We start from the raw sequence: 23,183 nt of genomic DNA on the forward strand, positions 1-23,183 counted from the left end.
ACAGGAGATACAGGAATAGGTAGAAAACCCAAAACATAAAAGCGTTTGATGTCCCCACTCCAGAGGAACTAATACAGAAACCTTAAAGCAACAGAGGTTAACATGAGAAAGGGGATCAGTAACCAGTGTAAAAGATCAGTTAGAGATGAATCATCTTGGGTTGTAACACAACACGTGTACATGAAAGCAGTACTAGGAATATTTCTGTATAACTATCCTTAAGTCAGCTAGCAAAAACGCATCGTCTTCCTTGTGCTTATGTCTTTTCTTCAACAAAATTAGTGATAAAGACAGAACTGGATCTGCCTGGAAGTGGGGTGATGGGGGAAGGAGGAAGGGAGGCAGGGGGGAGAAAGGACCCAAACAATGTATGCACATATGAATAAATGATTTTTTTTAAAAATGTTGTCGAGGATGAGGGGAAAAAGGAACCCTCATACACTGCTGGTGGGAATGTAAAGCTAGTGCAACCACTGTGGAAAGCAATATGAAGGCTCCTTAAAAAACTAAAAATAGATCTACCATACAATCCAGCAATACCACTCCTAGGGATAAACCCAAAAGAATATGAGTCATGTTACTACAAAGGCACCTACACACCCATGTTTATTGCAGCACTAGTCATAATAGCTAAGCTATGGAAACAGCCAAGATGCCCCACTAATGACAAATGAATTAAGAAAATGTGGTGTTTATACACAATGGAATTTTATTCAGTCACAAAGAAGAATGAAATTTTGTCATTCACAGGTAAATGGTTAAATCAGTCAGGCCCAGAAGGCAAAAAGCCATATGTTCTCTCTCGTATGCAGAATATATACCTAGAACAAATACAGCAATATTATAGGACATGGGTCACACTAAGAGGAGGCCGTGTATGGGAGAGATAGGACAAGGGAAGGAAACCAACCGTGTATGGGAGAGATAGGGCAAGGGAAGGAAACCAAAAACTTGAATGTAATTGATGTACTTATAGTACAGAAATGAATATAGAAATCTTAAACTGGCCAGGGTTACCATGGGAAGAGGACTAAGTTGGAAGAGGACTGGTAGAGATGAACCAATTGGGGTTGTAATACATATATGCATGGAAACAGCACAAGGCAACTCCCTGTGTGGCTGTCTTTATCTCAAACTAGCAAAAGTGCCATATTTCTCTTTTTAATATTTTTTCTTCTACAAAATCAGAGAACAGTAGGCAGAATAGGTTCGGGGGGCAGGGGTGAGGATGGCACTGGTGGGAGGGGGAGGTTGCGAGGAAAGGGTGTAGGAGGATGAATATGGTGCAAATCATGTGTACACATGTATATAATTGCAGAAATGATAATCTTTTGAAACTGTTCCGGGAATCAGAGGATGGGAGGTAAAGGAAAGCAGTTCAAGTATGACATATTTGATACACTGTAGGAACCTTTGTAAATGCTACAATGTATCCCCACCCAGCACAACAATAAAAAAATAAACTTTCAAAGAACATATAATCTGTAATTACATAACTGATCCTGGAAAAAAAACATTGAATTATTTAATGAGGCTAATTTGGTTTAAATATCACAATACTTATGTGTCTAAAAATACCTCATTGTACACCTTAAATATATAAAATATGTAAGCCCTGAATTCAAACCCCTGTACCACCAAAAAAAAAAAACAAAACAAAACCCAAGGGCTGTGGATATAACTCAAAAGTAGAGTTATAAAGTAGGCACCTTCACCACAAAAAAAATAAATAAATAAAATAATAGAAACTGTTATTGCAGGACAGAGAGAAAAAGACTTCTTTTTGGGGGGGAGTGGGGAGGTAGAGTTGGCAGTGCCAGGGTTTGGCAGTGCCAGGGTTTGACGTTGGGCCTTCATGCTTACTATGCGGAGATGCCTTGCCGCTTGAGCCACACCTCCAGCTCCAGAGAGATTTCTTCAGACACATAGACAGTGCTAATTATGTAAAGATTAGTATATTGACTCCATAACAATTAAAAACTCCTGTACATCATAAAATACCTTTTTAAAGAAAAACAAGTCGTAAACTAGAAAGAGGATATTTGCAGCCAATATAACCCTAGGGAATTAGTACTCAGAAAACACAAAAGCTCTTACTAATCTATTAAAAAAAATGTAGAAAAGTGAATGAAAAATACAGGCTTAGTAATACGAGATTAATGTTATATTGGCAAAAACTTTAAGATCTGAATTTGTAAGGCTGGGAATATAGTTTGTAGTCTCCATATCCCAAGAATAATCCTTATTTTCCTCTCTCATCTGGAGTGTCTGGCATCAGTTTATTGAGGCCTCTTGCTCCACTTCCTTCCAGTTTTTTTCCCATCTTTTCGGGCGATAAGGCCTTTAAACATGGCTTGCACTTTTAAATATATGCCTTGGTGTTAGATAATCCTGCCTTTGCCTCCACGTGTATCCTTGGCAAGTTACTTAACTGTTCTCTGCTTCAGTTTCTCTACCTATAAATTATGCCTACTTCACTTGTGAAGATTAAGTTAACACAAGCAAAATACTCAAAGTGGTACCTGGCACATACTCCACACTATGTAATTATTTTTTAAAATATACTTTTGCTTATAATAACTATCTTTTGAGTAGCACCAAGCAGTTTTATGCTTAAATTTATCTAATTTGATTCTTATAACAGTGCTATGATTTTGATGATTTTAACCTTTTCCCAAAAGGAGACTGAGAGTCAAAGAAGAATAGTAATTGCCTTGCAACAAACACTGAAGGTGTTATTAAAACTTATCTTTTGATACCAAAATTCATTTTCTTCCACTTTGCTACTTGTTACAAATCACAATCACTACTTGATTTTTTGTGTGTTAGCTGCTAATAAATTTCCACTGAACTTACATAGCACCATGAAGTATTGAAAGACCTCCCAAAAGTTCTTAGTCTTCTTTCCCTCTAGTAACTCCTTCTTGGTCTGTTTATTCTTAGAGAGTTCTAAATACAAATCTGAGCCTGTCTTTTCAGATTTCATGGATATGAGTGAGAATACCATCAACTAAGCATCTTATATTAATGTTAGGTTAAATCCTTTTTTAAAGGTCAGAAAAAACAAAGTGAAACCAACAATAAAAGTAGTAGTGTTAGCTGGGTATGGTGACATATGTCTATAACTCTAACCCTAGTTTCTTGGGAGGCTGAAGCAAGAGGAATACAAGATCCTGGCCAGTATAGGCTACATATTAAGACTCTTATTTCCACAAAGAAGAAAAAGTGGCAGCAAAAACCTGCCTGAGACATAACCTTTGAGGACCATGTCAGTCAAGCCTATATTCTATGTACAATTCTTTGTGAATTATGGGCATTCCTTAAGGATTGAGTATTCCTAAAAATTGAGTATGGAGAGTAGATTAAGTTATACAGTAGCATTTTAGATCAGATCTTTTAAATTAATAAATGATATATCTGTCCCAAACTTTTAAGGTAAAATCAGCAGCAGAATAGGTAAATAAATTAGAATATAGTGCTTTCACTGGTGTTATTAATGGTGTTACAAGTGAACCCAGAATGGCTTTATGTCAAGTGTGTATCTCTGTAAGGTATATTTTGATGAGCTTTTAAACTGGTTCATAAGAAAGTCTGAAAGATGATCACAATTGGGGCAGCAGCAATAGAAATCATGTAGCCATTTTCTATGTCAAAAACTGCAAGCAGAAACAAACAGTGCAAGCAGGAATATTTGGGCTTTTTCCCTTTCCCTGGTTCACTGCAGGTCATGTGATAGCCATCACGTGACTCGGTCAAAGGATCTTTTCCTCTTGCAGCTTTGCAAAAAAAAAAAAAACCGAAACGAAACTGTTCTCCAATTAAAGCTGTTAACGTGTACTAAGCTGTTTCCTTGTTGGATTTTCTTGTTCTCTGCTGCTACTGTAAAAACAAAATGAGTGGTAAGACTTGCTGTTTTTGAGCATTTGCTTTTATTTTAAAACATAGAAAGCATTGTATAAACCTAAAGTCATGTTGTGTGTTCTTTTAAACAGATGCCAAATATAATCGCTACAAAAATATTTTAAATTGTTGCTATGAAGTTATAAAAAACATTAGACTGTATGTAGCGTTAGACTGATTTTATTTCCCACAGAATATCCCATACTGGCAGCTTATTTTCGGTAGATTTTTCTTTTTAAGACTAAATCTGAAAATTGGTATCAGATTACTTGGAAGCCATTGTGAAAGCTTGCTTATAAAGAGAATGTGTAGCACGTCAGCAGCTTGTCGCATTTTAGGAATGTTAAACGCTTGGATAAATTTGTAGTTTATTTAGTTTTTTTAATATCTTCTTAAATATGAATGTATTTTAACAAGGAAAAGAGAAGACTAACTTATAGTGATAAAATGGCTTAAATATTAAGTTGGTGGCACTTTTTAATTGGGGTAGGGAGCATCTCAGGTAGTTGATAAATACAGTTGTTTCCTCCTTGGCAGGTTTTTAGAACAGAAAATATACCTTTTAAAATAACAACTGGCTCTGAGATTTGGAGTAGATTTTGCTCAAAGCATGTAGATTGTACAGGAGCTGTTAGGAATATCCACAGTTGTTCAGTTACAGCTGTTCTTGTGCCAGGCATGCATTTAATGGTACAATCTGTAGCAGATTCAGCTTCTTCCTTGGGACAGAATCCCCTTGCTGCATACAAATTTACATGCATTTATAGTTAATCTTTTGAAACTTCCTAAATTTAAAAGTATTGTTGGAACTAAGGAGGTAATCAAGTATTTTCCTTATTAAGTATGCAAGGTTTTAAGATTTAGCTACTATGGCCATAGGAATTGCAACAGAAATGGTGCTGTAAACATTGTAATTCTAAACATCAATTGCTTATATTGCTGTGTTCATGCATTAGGAGGTTTATGTGTTCAATGGTGAATATATTCTATTAATATTTTAGATATTAAATATAGTATTGGTAATTTTTTTAATCTAATCTTGTACCATTTCGGCCTCAGAATAAGAAAATTTACTTACTAGGTGAAGTGATAATTCCTAGAGAAATGAGTAAAGTCAAATTTTGTATTACTAAATTATAAACTATTTTAGCAACTATGAATATGTAATATGAGGTGGGCATGCTGCCCCTCACCTGTATTCCTGTCATTTTGGAGGCTGGGTTCAGGGCCAGCCAGGGCTTCCACCAGAGACCGTGTCTCAAAACACACACACACACACACACACACACACACACACACACACACACACACACACAAGGATAATATAGTTTGAATTGTAACTATATAGTATTTATATAGTCATTTATAATAAGAGGGCAGCCCAAAGCAATTATGTAGTTTTACAATTTTAAATGTAATCAGCAATGATTTATTATTCTGGTGCCTAAATAAAAATAAAAACACCTGTTCTAATGACTTGACATAAGGATTAAACTTGACAGCATGTTAAAGGGCCCACTCTTGATATGGTAAAATATGAGTAGATACTCGTTTCCTTCATCACAATTCTAATTATACTTTTTGATAAATTCTGGTTCTCAATTAAGTTTAACCTTTTACAAATAATATCTAAGCCAGCTCTTAATGATTTAGATAGTTAGTTTACTGCTATCTTGGTTAAACCAGTGGTAGTATAAAACTGTTCTCCTTTCTCGAGTCCAGATTATAGATGTTAAAAGGTATGTTATGATTGAAGCCTTTCTGCATAATAGCATAAAGCAGCTCACGAGTTTTATTTAATAAATTATAGGTAGTGTTTGCTTAAACTTAGGAAAATTTTGTTCCTGCTTTCTCTCATGTTTTTAAAGGCAATAAAAACAAAAACAGCCTTAATTTCCCTAAGATGCATTAGAACATGATTCTTATGGCTCAAATTACGTCAAACATTTTAATGTTTATTTAGTAAAGATACATCCTTAAAATGAAACTGTTTTTGAATCCCTCCTCTAACCCTTGGGCAAATCTTAAGCTCACTGTGTCTCAGTTTCCATGTCTGAAAAATGGGTACGATGCTAATATTTACCTGATAGAATGATTATGAGGAAAAATATATAAAAGACCTGGCATATAATTTTAGTATTAGCAATATAGAATTAAGATAATATTCTGAACAACTTCATGTATTTGGTGGGCTCCTTTTAGATGAGAAGAGAATTTTCTTGAAAAGTTATTTTTGTAGCCAGATATTATATAGTGTAGCTTAGTTGTCTGTATTTTCTCTCCTCCCTTTCCCTCCTTACTTTCTTTTAAGTACTGCAGTCTTTACTCTTCCTTTTCCTCCCTCCTCCTTCCATCTACCCCTTTCTTTTTCCTTCTCCCTCTTAACTTCTGTATATTCCCCTCCTTTCTTCCCACCCCCAGCCTTCCTCTTCCCTCTCTTGGCTTCTTCCTTATCCCTTTCTCCTCCTTTCCTGTCTCCCTTCTTGCCTTTCTCCTTCCCCTTCCTCCCTTCTCCAGCTCCTCTTCCCTCTCTTTTCCTAGCCACTATTTAGTATTTCCCCTCTTATACCCCATTTTCATACAATTTCTTTCCCTGTCTACTTTCCCCCTTCTCCTACCCCCTCCCCATCACCTCTGAGTTGCTGTGTCCTCACCCCTCCCCCTTCTAATTCCCCTGAAAGGCTGGATTCAGATCTGCCTGATCCTCCATGCTTTTTTTTTCCTGAAGTGTGTGTAACTTAATGATCACTGACAGATTTAAATTCTGCATGTAAAAGACATCCTTTCCCCATTACATTCTTTATTGACTCTTGTACTTTATTTTCTTAGAAATAGTAATTTCTTTGAAAAGATTTCCTCTCAAGTGGTTAAAAACTGGTGGGTATGGGGACATTTGCAGTCTAAAGTTACAGGTCAAAAGATACTTTTCTAAAAAATTACATAAAACAAGTAATATTTTAGCTCCTAGAAAGAATAAAACATACCTTCCAAAAGTGCTATTTTACTCCCAGGAAGACGAAAAGAGAAGGTAAAAGATGTTTATAAAAGTTGTTTGGAAATCACTGACACTGTAAAAGCAAAAAGAAATTACAGGATAAAAGAAGCAGAAGTTTCTTTTTTGGAACTTTACACTGTAAGAAACAAAAAATTTTCTTTGAGTAAATACACATATATGACGTTTCTGTAACTTTGTTCTTAAGCCCTACAGACATGATTTTACATTACACAAGTCTTTTCACCCTAACAAAGCACCCAAGATCTTAAGTATTCTCCCTCTTACTGCTCTTGTCTCTTGCCCTTTTTTTCTAGATTTTTTTTTTCTTGTTATTTTTGAAATTTTTGCCTTTGGTATTGACTTTGATTTTTCACTAGATCAATGTTTCCATCTTGCACAGTCATGAAGTCACGTGGATTATTTTAAAGTAAATACAGTGATTCAGGATTGTAACCATACCTAGTAAGAATCTCTAGGAGTGCCTGTAAATCTTAGGGAGTTTTCTGTTGTTTTGATGGAACTGGCGTTCGAACTCAGGACTTTGTGCTTGCAAGCAGGCACTGTACTGAATGAACCACACCTCCAGTCCAAACCTTATGTTTTAAAAAGCTCTCTGTTGTACCACACCTTATTCAGGAAACAGAAATGATACCTACACCTTTTATTTTACAAGATGACATCCAAAGACCTTCTGTTTTATTCTTTCCAAATAAAAACTGAATGTAAATTTTAAATATAAAAAAAAAAAGCTCCGTTATCCACAGGCAGGTTGGAGAAAACCTAAGTGTAGGTAAAGGATTATCTGTGCACTTTACAAGATACGTGTTTATAATAAAGAAGTCAGTCATCTGAATTTCTTTTCATAGTAATACACTCACTATTGGCTTGACTATTTAGTTTTAATGAAGCACTTAAAATTGTTTTCAACTTTCTAAGCAATCATGGATTAATACATCATTTCTGTGACTTATCCAGGTCCTGCTCAGGTTCCAATGATGTCCCCAAATGGTTCTGTGCCTCCTATTTATGTGCCTCCTGGATACGCACCACAGGTAAGTTTTTGAGTCATTTTTCTTATTACATGTATGTAATCAATAGCAATAATGTTCTGTCTTTAACTTTGACTCTGATGGAAAAAAATACCATTTAATTGCTGAACTTTACCCACTATATTACCTTCTATAAATCTATTTCAAGCATTTTAGTACATTAGGAAAGGAGAGAAAAAATACATTTGTAGCACTCATTTTTTGGCCTTGTCTTTGGGTATTAAATTATAAAAGATAATTCATTCTAGAGTTTTAGCTCCCTGAATATGCAGCTAATGTATATAATATCTTAAGGTGTCAAGGTTCCTACTCTAATTTTTTTTAATTATTTGAAGGCAGTCAAGACAGTGTTTCCACCCTTACTCACACAGTGGCTCTGAGACATTACATAATTATATGACATACTGTGGTAAATAGCACGTAATTTGTTTTTGTTACATGCGTACAGGCAAACTGAATTAAACTGTAGATCTCCAGTATTCAGTATCTTCCACAACCCCAGTTCTGTGTAGTCTGTACCCGTTGCCTCAGATCCCTTTTGGGAAATACTCCCTTTCTCTTCCTAGCACTGAATTTGCACATACGTTTCCTTCGGGCCTTCTCTTACTTCCTCCCTGATTATGAAAAAATGTTGGTGAGATATTGTGGTAGACACTTTGTTTGCTCTGAAGCACACCACTATATATGAGTGAAAACAAAAAAGAAGTAGATGCTGGTGGGGAGAATGGAAGTCTACGAGATTGAGAGTCAGAAAAGCAGGATCCATGTCTTACTACAAAGCCTTGCTGGCTGCAGGACCTTGGGCAAATCAACTTCCTTGACTCTCTGTGTACCCTTACTGTATGATGAGATGATAACACATGAAATAACACATTTGAAAATACCCTGTAATCTTTTCAGAAGAATAGTCCCTGCTCTCTATCTCTACTTTTGTTCAACACACTGACCCCTTAATTTAGCAGAGTCTGTGTTCTACCTGTATCACCCTGCTAAAGCTGCTGCCTGCTCTGTACCAGATCCAAAGTCCTTTTTTCTAGCCTGAATCTCTTTTACCTCTAAAAATTAGATAGCATTGAGGTGATTTATCCCAGATTTCCCTGACATGATGCTGTCTTTAGTTTTTCTACTTCTCTGTTGCTCCTTCACTTACACAAAGACCATCCTCTAGCATAGTTCATTCAGTTCAGCAGTCATTGGGATGGTATATACCAAACTCTGTACTAGGTACTAGTGAATAAAGATGATTAAGGCAAATTATTATTTAATTATAGGGTATTCTGATGTTCTGTCATCTTACAGTACCTTTTCTTTTTATATTTTATCCTCATTTCACTCTGAGCTTCTAGAAGCAGGTTTCCCTAAGCCTTTTCTACTGCCTCTCCTTTCAGGCTCTCCTGGCATATTTTGTCTCTCTATCTTAATGAACTTATCACAGTTTATTAATTAATTGTCTTTCCTAGGAAGATTATGAAGTTTTAGAGTTCCTATATTGAACAGTTTTCCGCAAACATGTATCGAGTGCTCATACATGCCAGGCAGGCACTCTTGAGCACTTGGGGTATATCTCTGAATAAAAGAGGCAAAGACTTTTTTTTTTAATTTCTTTTATTCATATGAGCATACAATGTCTGGGTTGTTTCTCCCCCCCTCCGCCAGCCCCCTACCACTACCCCCTATCCCCCATCCCCCACCACCAAGCAGAAACTGTTCTGCCCTTATCTCTAATTTTGTTGAAGAGAGAGTATAAACAATAATAGGAAGGACCAAGGGTTTTTGCTGTTTGAGATAAGGATAGCTATAGTGTGAGATTCCTCTCATTGCTTTCCTGTACATAAGTGTTACTTTCTAAATTAATTTTTCTCGAACTGACCTTTTCTCTAGTTTCTGATCCCCTTCTCCTATTGGCCTCTGTCGCCTTAAAGTTTCTGCATTAGTTTCTGTGCATTGAGGGCACAAATGCTATCTTGTTTTTTGGGTGTCTTACCTATCCTCATACCTCCCTTGTGTGCTCTCAGTTTATCATGTGGTCAAAGTCTAATCCCCTTGTTGTGTTTGCCCTTGATCTAAAGTCCACATATGAGGGAGAATATATGGTTTTTGGTCTTTTGGGCCAGGCTAACCTCACTCAGAATTATGTTCTCCAGTTCCATCCATTTACTTGCAAATGGTAAGATTTCATTCTTCTTCATGGCTGCATAAAATTCCATTGTGTATAGATACATTTTCTTAATCCATTCAAGAGTAGTGGGGCATCTTGGCTGTTTCCATAACTTGGCTATTGTGAATAGTGCTGCAATAAACATGGATGTGCAAGTGCCTTTGGAGTAACCTGGTCACATTCTTTTGGGTATATCCCCAAGAGTGGTATTGCTGGATCATATAGTAGATCAATGTTTAGCTTTTTAAGTAGCCTCCAAATTTTTTTTTCCAGGTGTACTAGTTTACATTCCCACCAGCAGTGTGGTGGGAATGTAAACTTTTTCCCCCGCATCCTTGCCAACACCTGTTGTTAGTGGTGTTGCTAATGATGGCTATTCTAACAGGGGTGAGGTGGAATCTTAGTGTGATTTTAATTTGCATTTCCTTTATTGCTAGAGATGGTGAGCATTTTTTCATGTGTTTTTTGGCCATGTGAATTTCTTCTTTTGAGAAAGTTCTTTTTAATTCACTTGCCCATTTCTTTATTAGTTCATTAATTTTGGGAGAATTTAGTTTTTTGAGTTCCCTATATATTCTGGTTATCAGTCCTTTGTCTGATGTGTAGCTGGCAAATATTTTCTCCCACTCTGTGGGTGGTCTTTTCAGTTTAGAGACCATTTCTTTTGTTGAGCAGAAGCTTTTTAGTTTTATGAAGTCCCATTTGTCTATGCTGTCTCTTAGTTGCTGAGCTGCTGGGGTTCCATTGAGGAAGTCCTTGCCTATACCTGTTACTTCTAAAGTATTTCCTACTCTTTCCTGGGGTCTGATATTTCCTGGGGTCTGATATTAAGGTCCTTGCTCCATTTTGAGTTGATACTGGTACAGGGTAATAAACATATATCTAGTTTCAGTTTTTTGCAGACTGCTAACCAGTTTTCCCAACAGTTTTTGTTGAAGAGGCTGTCTTTTCTCCATCGTTTATTTTTAGCGCCTTTGTCAAAAATAAGTTGGGTATAGTTGTGTGGATTCATATCTGGGTCCTCTGTTCCGTTCCACTGGTCTTCATGTCTGTTTTTGTGCTAGTACCATGCTGTTTTTATTGCTATTGCTTTGTAATATAGTTTGAAGTCAGGTGTTGTGATACCTCCAGCATTGCTCTTTTTGCTGAGTATTGCCTTGGCTACTCATGGTCTCTTGTGTTTCCAAATGAATTTTAGGGTAGATTCTTCAATCTCCTTGATGAGTGTCATTGGGATTTTGATGGGAATTGCATTGAACATGTAGATTGCTTTTGGTAGTATAGCCATTTTTACTGTGTTGATTCTACCAATCCATGAGCATGGGAGATCTTTCCACCTTCTGTAGTCTTCTTCAGTCTCTTTCTTCAGGGGTTTATAGTTTTCCTTGTAGAGGTCATTCACATCCTTTGTTAAGTTTACTCCTAGGTATTTGATTTTTTTTGAGGCTATTGTAAATGGAATTGTTTTCATATATTCTTTCTCAGTTTGTTCATTATTAGTGTATAGAAAAGTTAATGATTTTTCTGTGTTGATTTTATATCCTGCTACCTTGCTATAGCCGTTGGTGGTGTCTAGGAGTTTTGGGGTAGAGTTTTTTGGGTCTTTAAGGTATAGGATCATATCATCTGCAAATAGGGTTATTTTGACAGTTTCTTTACCTATTTGTATTCCTTTTATCCCTTCTTCTTGCCTAATTGCTCTGGCTAAGAATTCCAGTACTATGTTGAATAGGAGTGGAGATAGTGGGCATCCTTGTCTCGTTCCCGATTTTAGAGGGAATGGTTTCAATTTTTCACCATTAAGTATAATGTTGGCTGTAGGTTTGTCATATATAGCTTTTATAATGTTGAGGTACTTTCCTTCTATTCCTAGTTTTCTTAGAGCTTTTATCATGAAATGGGGTTGGATCTTATCAAAGGCTTTTTCTGCATCTATTGAGATGATCAAGTGGTTTTGAGGCAAAGACTCTTGTCCCTTCTGAAGTTTACACTCTTGTGGGGAGAAGCAAATATAAAGCTTCATTAGGGGATAAATTTTAGGGATAGTGATAATGGGGAGAAAAGAAGATAGACCTGGTTGCATTTAAAATGGAATGATAGAACATCTCATTAGAAAGATGACATTTGGCCCAGTGCCGGTGGCTCACATCTGTAATCCTAGCTACTCAGGTGGCAGAGATCAAGAGGATTATGGTTCAAAGCCAGCCCAGGCAAATAGCTCTCAAGACCCTATCTCAAAAAAACCCATCCTAAAAAGGGCTGATGGAGGGGCCAAAGGTGTAGGCCTGAGGTCAAGCCCTAGTAACAGAAAAAAAAAAAAGGAAGAAAGGTGACACTTGAGCCAAGTCTTAAAGGACAGGTGGGAGTTAACCTTGCATGTATCAGGGCAGGGGGGTGGGGTGGGAAAGGATTTTGGAAACAAACTATCAGTGCAGTGGGCTGAAATTAGAGCATGTGCCATGGCTAGGAACAACAAGGAAGCCACTATGGCTGGACTGAATCTGAGTTGTTAAGGTAGGATAATAGGACAGTATGGAATCCAGTCAGAGAGTTAACTTGACTAGATTATGTAAGTCTCTATTCATCTTTTATTCTCAATGCCAAGTACAGTGCCTGTCATATAGAAGGGCTTGATAAATATTTATAAATTAATCGAGTAATCATTCAGGTTGAAGTTGTATATCTTTAGACCAAGAGCAACTAAATTAACTTACTTATAACTCTTATTTCATCTTTTCACTGCTTTGGGCATAGAGTCCTTAGTTGGCTTGTCTACTCAGAGTATAGATTTCTTAACATTTAAGGCCTAACACAGTTCTGTCCTAGTTTGCCTTTGTACCCTCGATCTCTTGATACTTCTAATCATATGTCCATTTTTGCATGGCTTCTTATGTGTTCACTTGGTGTTTTCCTTTCTCCATGATTTTATTGAAGCACTTACTTAGGAATGTCAGTCATTCTGAATTTCTGCCTTTTAAGATTTTGTCCATTCTTGACCACTTTATTATAATATATACCACCTAATTTTATAATTATGTATTTTTTCTTTCTCTATTTTTGTTTGTTCATTTTATTCCTGTAGAATTTTTGGTTCCTTGAGGATAAGAGCTGCCTTTCAATTATTTTTGCATTCTTGTGGCACTCAAATACAGTAGGTGTCATAAATAGTATCAAGCAAATTAATAAACTTTAATAGTTTACTGGAAGGATCATGTGAAGCTAGTGAGCTTACTATTAGCAATCTTAATTTAAAATCAATATTATCTAGGAAATTTATCATTTTCAAGCACATGGGATAATCCAAAGACAGAAATCTAGTCTTAATATTATCGAAATAAATAATTTAAGTACCAAGTTTGTAAGACTGCATTCTTGCATTTTCTTCTCACTGTTAAAACACCCCTTTCCCATAACATACATAATTTGTAATTTAGAAAACACCAATAAGGTACACATTCTACACACAACTAAATATGGGATTAGGGCTAGACATTGTTGGTGCATATCTGTAATCCCAGCTATTTAGGAGGCAGAAACAGGTGGATCACCATTAGAGGCCAGCCTAGGTAAAAAGTTAGCAAAAATTCTATCTTAAAAACAAACTGGGGAGCCAGGCGTAGTAGTTCATGCCTATAATCCCAGCTACTTGAGAGGCAGAAATCAAGGAGATTGTGGCTCAAGGTCAGCTCAGGTAAAACCTTAACAAGACCACACATGTCAACAAAACAAACAAGTCATGGTGGTGAATGCCTATCATCCCAGCTAAGTGAGAGTTGGGAGATAAGAGGACAATTGCCTAGGACCAGCCATAGGCAAAAGTGAGACCTGTCTGAAAAATTAGAAGATCTAGTGGGGTGGCTTAAGTGGTACAGCACTTCCAACCACAAGGCCCTGAGTTCAGATCCCAGTACAGGAAGAAAAAAATCTGGACATGGTAGACACCTGTGATTCTAGCTTCTTGAGAGGTGGAGGTAGGAGAATCGTGGTTTGAGCCTAGCCCAGGCAAAGTTAGTATGAGACTCAATCTAAAAGAAAAACTAAAAGCAAAACAACCAGTAGTATGGCTCAAGTGGCCCTGAGTTCAATCCCACCTAGTACTGCATAGATAATGGTGAAAGTGATATTACAACAGATACTGGGTTTGGCTCACTGTTCCATTCCAGATTGCTTCTAATGTCCTTCCTGTAGATTCAAAGCTAAACGATATTTTTTAAAATCCCAGATTTCCTTCAGCTAGGGTTCTAGATATGATTCAGCTCCCACCAACTATATATACTTGCCTGAGACTGAAATTCAAAATTGAGTTAAATAGGGAAAAGGATTTGCTAGAAGTAGGGCATTGTGGTTCTAGACCCTCTATATGTAAACAACATGTTAAATATATATATATGAATTCATTTGATGAATGACCCATATCACACTCCAGTAGAAAAGAATAGTCTGTTTAATTTTTGTTTGTAATTTAGGTTTATCTGTACCCAAATAAGTGTTTTTTTAATCCTATACTTATCAAACACTTAGGTATATATATATATATATATATATATATATATATATATATACAAGATTTACTATCCTTAAGCATAGTAAAAGGAAACACTTTACATTGTAGTGATTTTCTGTTTCCTGAGGAAAGGTATTATTAGCCATTTGTTACTTCTTGAGAGTTACTATTTAAATCTAAAAAACTAAGGTCCTTATTTTAGTGGAGGGAGTCCTACTTTTGATATAAAATTCTATATCCTTTTTTACTTTCCTGTATGTTCTTAATGCTTCAGTGATGTTCAAGAGGAATTAATCTATCATTTTAAAAAAAATCTATTCCTGGACTGGCAGAGTGGCCCAGGTGGTAGGAGTAACTGCCTAGTAATCATGAGGCCCTGAGTTCAAACTTCAGTGCTACAAAAAAAAAAAAAAAACCTGTTCCCACAGTTGTATTCCTATTTTTCAAAAAAGAAAAAGTACAATTTCTAAACCTCAAAGCCGCAGGTCCACTTTTCTCAACTGTTAGTTAAATATTTGATTCTTGGCTCAGTTGTAATAATGAACTTTTAAAATTGTCCTGGTCATGGTCATAGAATTTTGTACATAAATTCTAATATATGGCTTATCTTTAGGAGTTTAGATCCAATTCATTTTCATTTGGTCTTTCCACAACTTGTTTTCCATCCTCCTTTAGTCATAATATAGCAAAGGAAATTAACTCCTGACCCTATTGTGCCAACTGTATCACTAAATGCATATGACACAGAGGATAAATACCTAGTACTGTAGCTCATTGTTTATTTTATTATTTAGCCATTCTCACTAGTATTTTAAGTTTTATATTGAATAGCATTCACATTGTATAAGTAAACTACTCTGTTGTTTTTCAGTGCTGATCCATATGTAAATAATATTTTTAATAAATTCTTTCCTTATTGATCATCTTAATTTTTTTAATTTCTAAGACTAAAAATTCTTGCTCTAACATATTTGTAAAGAATTGCTTATAGCCTATAAAAGAAACTTTATATGTAATGCTCATTTTGTAGGTTATTGAAGACAATGGTGTTCGAAGAGTTGTTGTAGTTCCTCAGGCACCAGAGTTTCACCCTGGCGGACACACAGTCATTCACCGTTCTCCACATCCTCCTCTGCCTGGTTTCATTCCTGTCCCAACCATGATGCCCCCTCCATCACGCCATATGTACTCACCAGTGACTGGAGCTGGAGATATAGCAACACAGTATATGCCACAGTATCAATCTTCACAAGTATATGGAGATGTAGGTAAGGCATGTAAAAATTTCCTGCTTGATTGAGTTGGATATTCCTTGCTCTCTGCATATCATGTAACACAAGGCAATGATAAATCTCTGTTACCCTAGTACTATTTTAGGTGCTTCAGCTTCAAGATGAAATAGGCTGCTAGAAAATAGATAAGTAAACATAACATCAAAGAGAGGAAGTAATTTGCATCATACAGCAGTATTTAGTAGATTCATGTTCTAACAAGAGCTCTTTCTCTCTGTCCTGGAATCTAAGCTCTGAGGAAATTGTCAGCTAATAATACCTATGTTTTTATTAAATCCTGAAGACTAGAATGCCACTGTACAAATTTGCTAGATTCTCTGATGGACTGAAAAATCTAGGATGCACCACAACCTAAGCCTTAAGGGAGTTAATAAATTATTGGTAAGAACAGGCTACCATATAAATGCACAAAATAATAATCTTATACCAACAGCTCCCAAGTTTATATCTTCAGCGTATGTTAGTAGGGATTAAACCCCAAGCCTTTGGTATGCTAGCTAAGTGCTCTATTACTTGAGCCACATTCCAGGTCTTTTGTATTTTGTTTCTGATAAAGGGTCTCACTCATTTTGCACAGGCTGGCCTTGAACATGTGATCCTCCACCTCATGAGTAACTGGGATTATAGGTGTGCGTTGTCATGCCTAGCTCCAGACCTTTTTTTTTTTTTTTTTTTTTTTTTGTGGTACCGGAGTTTGAACTCAGGGCCTCACACTTTCTAGGCAGGCATTCTTGCCACTTAAGCCACTCCACCAGCCCAGACTTCTATTTTTAGTCTTGTAGTCTATTACGTGTTTTCTTTTTTAATTAGTGTATATTAGTTGCACAGAGGGGTACCTGCATAAAGATGTACTTTAATTCAGATTCGCCCTCTTTTTAAAACAATTTTAAGGCGTTTCGTTATTCTCTTTTTATACATACATATGAAATACTTCAGTCCTATTTACCCATTTTCAGCCTTTACTTTCATCCCCCCTGTCCGCAAACAAACTATTTAACTGGGTTTTAATAGTTGGTTCTTGTCTCAGTTGACATGATGAACTATTAAAATTATCCCCCACCTAGCTGCCTTTTTGATAACCCCACTTAGATATTTGCACCACAGCCAGAGCGTATCTAACATCAATCTCAATTTAAATTAAAAAATGATGATCCTTTTTTGGTTCATGAGCGTGATGATTGGGTGTTCACGCCTCTGCGTGACATGTGCCGCCCTCAAATCTTGTTACGATGTGGGCACATTACCCTTCTGACGTGAAAAAAAAAAAAAAAAAAAAGACATCATGTCTACATCATATATATATATTTTGCAGACTTATGGTTTGAGATTCTGCATTTCTAACAAGCTCCTAGAGTAGCAAGGATTTATGCTGCAAACTAGATACATTGTTCTGTTTCATTTACTACTAATTATGACTTAGTTTTTTTTGGTTTTGGTGGGACTAGGATTTGAATTCAGGATTTTACACTTGCAGAGCAGGTGCTCTATCTCTTGAGCCACACTGCCAGTCCGTAGTGCTCTGTTTTTGGAGATGGGATCTAGAGAACTTTTCCCAAGGTGGCCTCAAACCGTAATCCTCCTTATCTCCCAAGTAGCTAGGATTACAGGCATGAGCCACCAGCACCCAGCTGTGACTTTGTTTTTTAAAGTGTGCTTGAGAATAAGATAAAAATAGCTATTATAGTTATTATTTTGCATTGTAAAACCTATTGTTATTTAGAGGGGCTGTGCATTGGAACTTATGAATATAATTCACAATGATGTGAAAGGCATAAACCCACAAACTAGCTACATAGTCATGGAGGCAAGAATGGCATTGTGTTTGAGTTCATATGCCAGGGAATCCACCATTGGATTCTAATAGTGCTGGTTTAATAACTAATAATAACTAATAACTAATAGTAATAGTGCTGGTTTTATAACTAATAGTGCTGGTTTTCTAGCCAGTAGCTGCTTCCCAGACCCCTTTTCCATGGACAATTTTGTATAGATTCACAAAGTGGGACTGGATCTAACAGTTCATTGTCAGCAGTATCACTGTTGAGCCTGAACTTTGCCTAGGCACTGTATTCACAGTGTATTTCCTCACGTAATTCTCAATAAAATTCTGCAAAATACAGAAGGGAACAGGCTCAGAAGTAATTTCTACAAGGTCACACGAGTTAATTACTAAGGATTTTAACCCTCTTTGGTCTGTTTAATAATAAAGTTCCTACTCTTGCTACTTGTATATTAGTTATACATTTCCCCCAATGGTTACTTTTATTATTTTATCTTAAATAATAGGTTAAACATAATTGTATCTGAATAACCACATTTTTAAAATATGTACTAATTGATTATGGTTCTTAAGTTTTTATTGTTTTGTTAAGTTTAATTCACATAAAAATTTACCATTTTGAACTACCTTTCATGGGTTTTAGTATAGTCACTACGTTGTGGAAAGAGTGCAGTTCATTGGTTTTTAGTATATTCTCTGCAGGTTAAATATTCCTTATCCAAAATAATAATGAGATATCTTGATAATGGGATCCAAATCTAAACAAAATTCATTTATTGCCAAGCACTGTCCCACACCTATAATCCTAGCTACTCAGGAGGCAGATGCAGGAGGATCACATTCAAATCCAACCATTGGCAAATAGTTTGTGAGGCCTTATCTTGAAAAAAGTTCCATCACAAAAAGGGCTGGTGGAGTGGCTCAAGGTGTAGGCCCTGAGTCAAACCCCAGTTCCACACACACACAAAAAAAATCATTTATGTTTTATGTTTCATATGCACACCTATCCTGAAAGTAACTTTATACAGTATTTTAAACAATTTTGTTACAAACACATGTGACCCATGACCTTACAGTCAGTCATGGAATGATTTTTGGATTAGGGATGTGCAGCCTGTATATACTATATTTATTACCACTGTCTAATTCTAGAACATTTCTACCATCCCTGAAAGAAACTTCATACCTATTAACTGCCCCAGTTTCCTCTTTTTCTCTCCATTCCTTAATCTGTTTTCTGTGTCTGTGGATTTGCCTATCTGAATATTTCATTTAAATATACATATGTGTATTGCATGTAAATTTTTCATAAGAATTTATATACAATATATAGTCTTTTGTGTCTAGGTTTTTTAACTTAATGTAATGTTTAAGGTTCATCTGTGTTGTCATAGATAGTAGCATTTCACTCCTTTTTATGGCTGAATAATATACTCAGTGGAGATCCCAGATTTTGTTTATTCATTCGTTAGTTGAAGGTGCTTTCACGTTTTGTCTATAAGTAAAATAATGCTGCTGTGAATATTTGCATACAAACTTTTGTGCTAACGTATTTTCACTTTTCCTGGGTATATACATTAGAGTTGATGAGTCATATGTTAATTCTGTGTTTCAGTTATTGAGGAACTGCCAGACTGTTTTCCTCCATGATGCACCTTTTTATATAAGGGTTACAATTTTCTACATCCTTGCCAAAACTTGTTATTGTCTGTCCTATTCACTATGAAGTTTTATCTCATTATAATTTTAATTTGCTTTTCTCTGATGACTTCTGACACTGAGCATCTTTTCTTGTGCTTACTGGCCATTTGTACATCATCTTTGGAGAAATGTCTGTTCACATCCTTCACCTGTTTTTTTAATGGAGTTCACTTTTTATTTTTGAGTTGTGTATGTTCTGTATATTCTGGATACAAGTCCCTTACCAAGTAAACATTTGTAGACATTTTTCTCCCTTATTGTGTTTTTACTTTATGGTATCCTTTAATGGTGAAAAGTTGGGGAGGGTTGGTTTTTTTAGTTTTGAGGGGTGTTTTGCTTTTTTAGTTTGTAGGGGTGTTTTTGTTTTGCTGTACTTGGTTTGAAGTCAAGGCATTACTCTTGCCAGGCAGGTCATCCTACCACTTGAACCATGCCGCCAGTCCAAAAGTTTTCAATTTTTATAAAGACCAATTTTTTTGGTTGCTTGTGTTTTTGATGTCATATTTAAGAAGGTATTGCCTGACTCAGGTTGTGCAAGTGTATACCTTTGTTTCCTTGTGAGAGTTCTATAGTTTTAGCTCTTAGATTTGGGTCTTTGTTTCATTTGAGCCAATTTTTGTATGTGGTGTGAGATAAAAGTCCACATTCATTCTTTTATGTGTAGATGCACAAATTCCTATTTTTTAATTCTGATGCTACTGTATGTATCTTTTCTTTTCAATAATGTACTAGTTTTTTAAAGCACTGCTAAATTCAAATTATTTTCTTCACTGAGGCTTTTAAAGCTTTTCTTAAATATTTTCTCTCATTACAGATTTTAAATGTAAAATAAAAATAAACTCTGGTGACAATTGGATTAATAATCTTCTGAGCATAGTGACTTTATTATATTGCTATGTGACTTACATAGTTTATAGTACATTCATTTAAATCACAACCTTGAATTTACAGTATCTGAACTTGTAATACTTTATATGTACATTCTTCTATTAAACAGTCCAACTTGTTTCTTTTTTGCTATCTCTTAAATTTTTTTCAATGATGAATTCCTTTTTTTAATCCTAAGGGAATTTAGGCAGGCATTGGTTTTCTTTTAATCTATTTTATATGTTTGAGATTGAAAGAGTTATGAAATGTAATAGCTTACAAAAGAATGAAAGAAGAACAACTGTGAACAGGCCAGTCCAAGTCTCATTTCTCACTTATGATAATCATATCATACAATCAAGCTGTTTCTCTGGATATTAATAGCTGAGAAATGGTGAAGGAAAGAAATGTCTGTGTAAACTCACTTGATGAATATAACCAAGTCACAAAGCTTGGTTCTGATAGTAGAGACATAGCTTTGTTTTGCAAACTTCTTTCCTATTAATTCTCCTGCCGTAGACTTATTTGGAGAAAGTAAACTTTTAATATTTGTGTTTTATTTCTTCCTAGATGCCCACTCTACACATGGAAGGTCCAACTTTAGAGATGAAAGATCTAGTAAGACATATGAACGTTTACAGAAAAAATTAAAAGATCGCCAAGGAACACAGAAAGATAAAATGAGCAGTCCGCCATCATCACCCCAGAAATGCCCTTCTCCCATCAATGAACATAATGGACTTATAAAAGGGCAGAATGCCAGTGGTATAAACACAGGATCAGCAAAAATCAAATCAGGAAGAGGGAAAGGTGGTACACAAGTTGAGACAGAAATAGAAGGTAACTCTTTAAAATATTCAACCATCTCATTAATACCTTCACTTTCCATCATTTATTTAACCTACTCAAAGTAGCAATCATTTTATCCTGGTCCAAATTGTAGATTCATAGCCTATTTCTTCTTAAATGAGAGAAAAGGTTTTAGAACCTAAATTGTTATCACACTGCTGCTTTTGATAACTTGGGAAGTCTCAACTAGTAATTTCATGTGTATCATAAATTTTATTCCTTGAGAGAAATTTCTATTTGATAAGTAAACTAAGATAACTGTCCAGATTCCATTTCTTCTATAGTAGGATCGGTATCCAGGCTAGCCTGAACATAAACTCAAGACCCTGTATGAAAAATAACTAAAGTATAATATTGCTGGGGACATGGCTCAAGTAATAAAGCATCTGCCCAACAAGCACAAAGCCCTGAGTTCAATACCCAGCACCACTAATAATAGACATTCCTACTTCATATTATGTTGGTTTATCAAATAGTGTAGCTAATTAATTTATGTCTGGGAACAAAGATGCTTCCAGCTTTAAGGAAAATGTCAAAATCTAGACCATGTTAAGTCTGCCCACCTTCCTTTTCCTTAACATTTTCATTATTCACAAATTTTAAACAATGCGTTAGCAGCCTCATGGCTTGTATATCAACATTTACAAGAATGTTCTTCAGGTTTTGAGACTTCCTGATCCTCTTCAGCACTGATATTTCAAAAGAGTTAAGCTAAAGTTTGTATTTTAGTGGTGGCTATAAATTATGGGCAAGCAAATTATTATCCTATTTGGGAAACCACAGTTGTGCCACGTCATGAAAAAAATGCTCAGTTAGCTTATCAAGAGGTACAAGATTGGCAAATGAGAACTTCACAGAGGAGAGTGTATTTTTACCACTCTGCATAAAAATACGTTTTCTTTAACAAAAGGTATATATAGTGGTGTTATAATTAGCAATCACAATTGAAGTAGAAATAGAAATTGAACCAGATGAATGCTTAAGGGCCACAAATTGCAATGTATGAACTAAGAATAAAAACTACAACATAAAAGTCTTAAATATCAGCCTGATTTCAGAAGATACATTTGAAGGGATTACATTTGAGTTTTTTTTTTTAATTTCTTTTTCTTAAGAAAAAGATGAAGAAACTAAAGCATTTGAAGCACTGCTTTCCAACATTGTCAAACCAGTGGTAAGTATCTCAGTTGTTTTCTTGACGTTTATAGTTATAATATTCATACAGGATATTAGTATGTATTCATTCAGGCTTTATTTTAAACTTACTAAAAATATGAGATCAATAACAGATCATGGATCTGAGCTGTGGAGAAAAATACATTGACCTAGCCTTCTGGTAAAAATACTTAGATCTAGCAAAAGATTGAATGTTCATACAAACTGAATTTTTTTAAAGCCATTAAGAAATAGAGTTCTTTACTAATAACCAAAAGAAATATAAACTTCTCTGAATCCATATGAGGTCCCATTTCTCAATTTAAAAAACATTTTTCCTACACAAGGAAAAATGTCTGTTGCAGCATTAATTTTAGCAAAAAAGTGAAACAATTAAAGGAATGCACAAATAAATTGTAATGTTTTTACTGGGCAAGATGATATGGCCATTAAAAAATATGACTATGAAGAATGTAAAAATATCCAAAGATGCTTTTGACAGTAGTCAAGAAAAATTTCTGGGAACCAAACTGTTTGGGTACCATAATTACAGTCTTGTTATAAAGAGATGACTTTGGGAAAAGACTAGAAGGAAAAAATATCCATATATCATAGTAATTGTTCTGATTAGTCTTTTTCTTTCTCTCCCTTTTAAAAGCTATAATTTCACTCTCTTAAAAGCAAGCTAGCAGGAGTGATAGTGATTAATACTGGATTCTGAATATATTTATTTAATTTATTATTAAAATGTGCTAAAAGATACATACAGAAATACATAGAATAAAAATAAGTCTCTTTTACCCACTCCTCCAGCTTCATCTTGCTTAACAGTTTGGGTTTCCTTCCAGTCCTCTTTCAGCTCATTTGTATGTGTCCATCTGGGTGTTTTCTTATATCTTTTTAGGAAAATGGGGTCATACTGTACTGTATAGT

General features: G+C 35.5%; 1 protein-coding gene and 1 non-coding gene across 4 annotated transcripts in view; both read left to right on the top strand.

The window, feature by feature from the left end:
- The window catches only part of Fndc3a (fibronectin type III domain containing 3A), a 146,689-nt gene that overhangs the window by 75,053 nt on the left and 48,453 nt on the right, over positions 1-23,183 (top strand). For 2 of the 3 annotated variants that reach the window (XM_020170863.2, XM_074043403.1), the window contains exons 4-7: positions 7,871-7,947; positions 15,637-15,874; positions 20,817-21,086; positions 22,211-22,269. In XM_020170863.2, coding sequence (XP_020026452.1) covers positions 7,871-7,947; positions 15,637-15,874; positions 20,817-21,086; positions 22,211-22,269 — 644 coding nt within the window. Of the gene's footprint in view, positions 1-3,756; positions 3,900-7,870; positions 7,948-15,636; positions 15,875-20,816; positions 21,087-22,210; positions 22,270-23,183 lie in introns of those variants that run through there. The other variant, XM_020170865.2, reaches the window with a different exon arrangement.
- Positions 17,049-17,152, top strand: LOC141413250 (small nucleolar RNA U13). Its single transcript, XR_012438045.1, has one exon. It is a non-coding gene; the product is annotated as a small nucleolar RNA U13 (small nucleolar RNA).

This window comes from Castor canadensis, chromosome 10 (assembly GCF_047511655.1).
Source record: "Castor canadensis chromosome 10, mCasCan1.hap1v2, whole genome shotgun sequence".
Classification (NCBI taxonomy): Eukaryota; Metazoa; Chordata; class Mammalia; order Rodentia; family Castoridae; genus Castor; species Castor canadensis.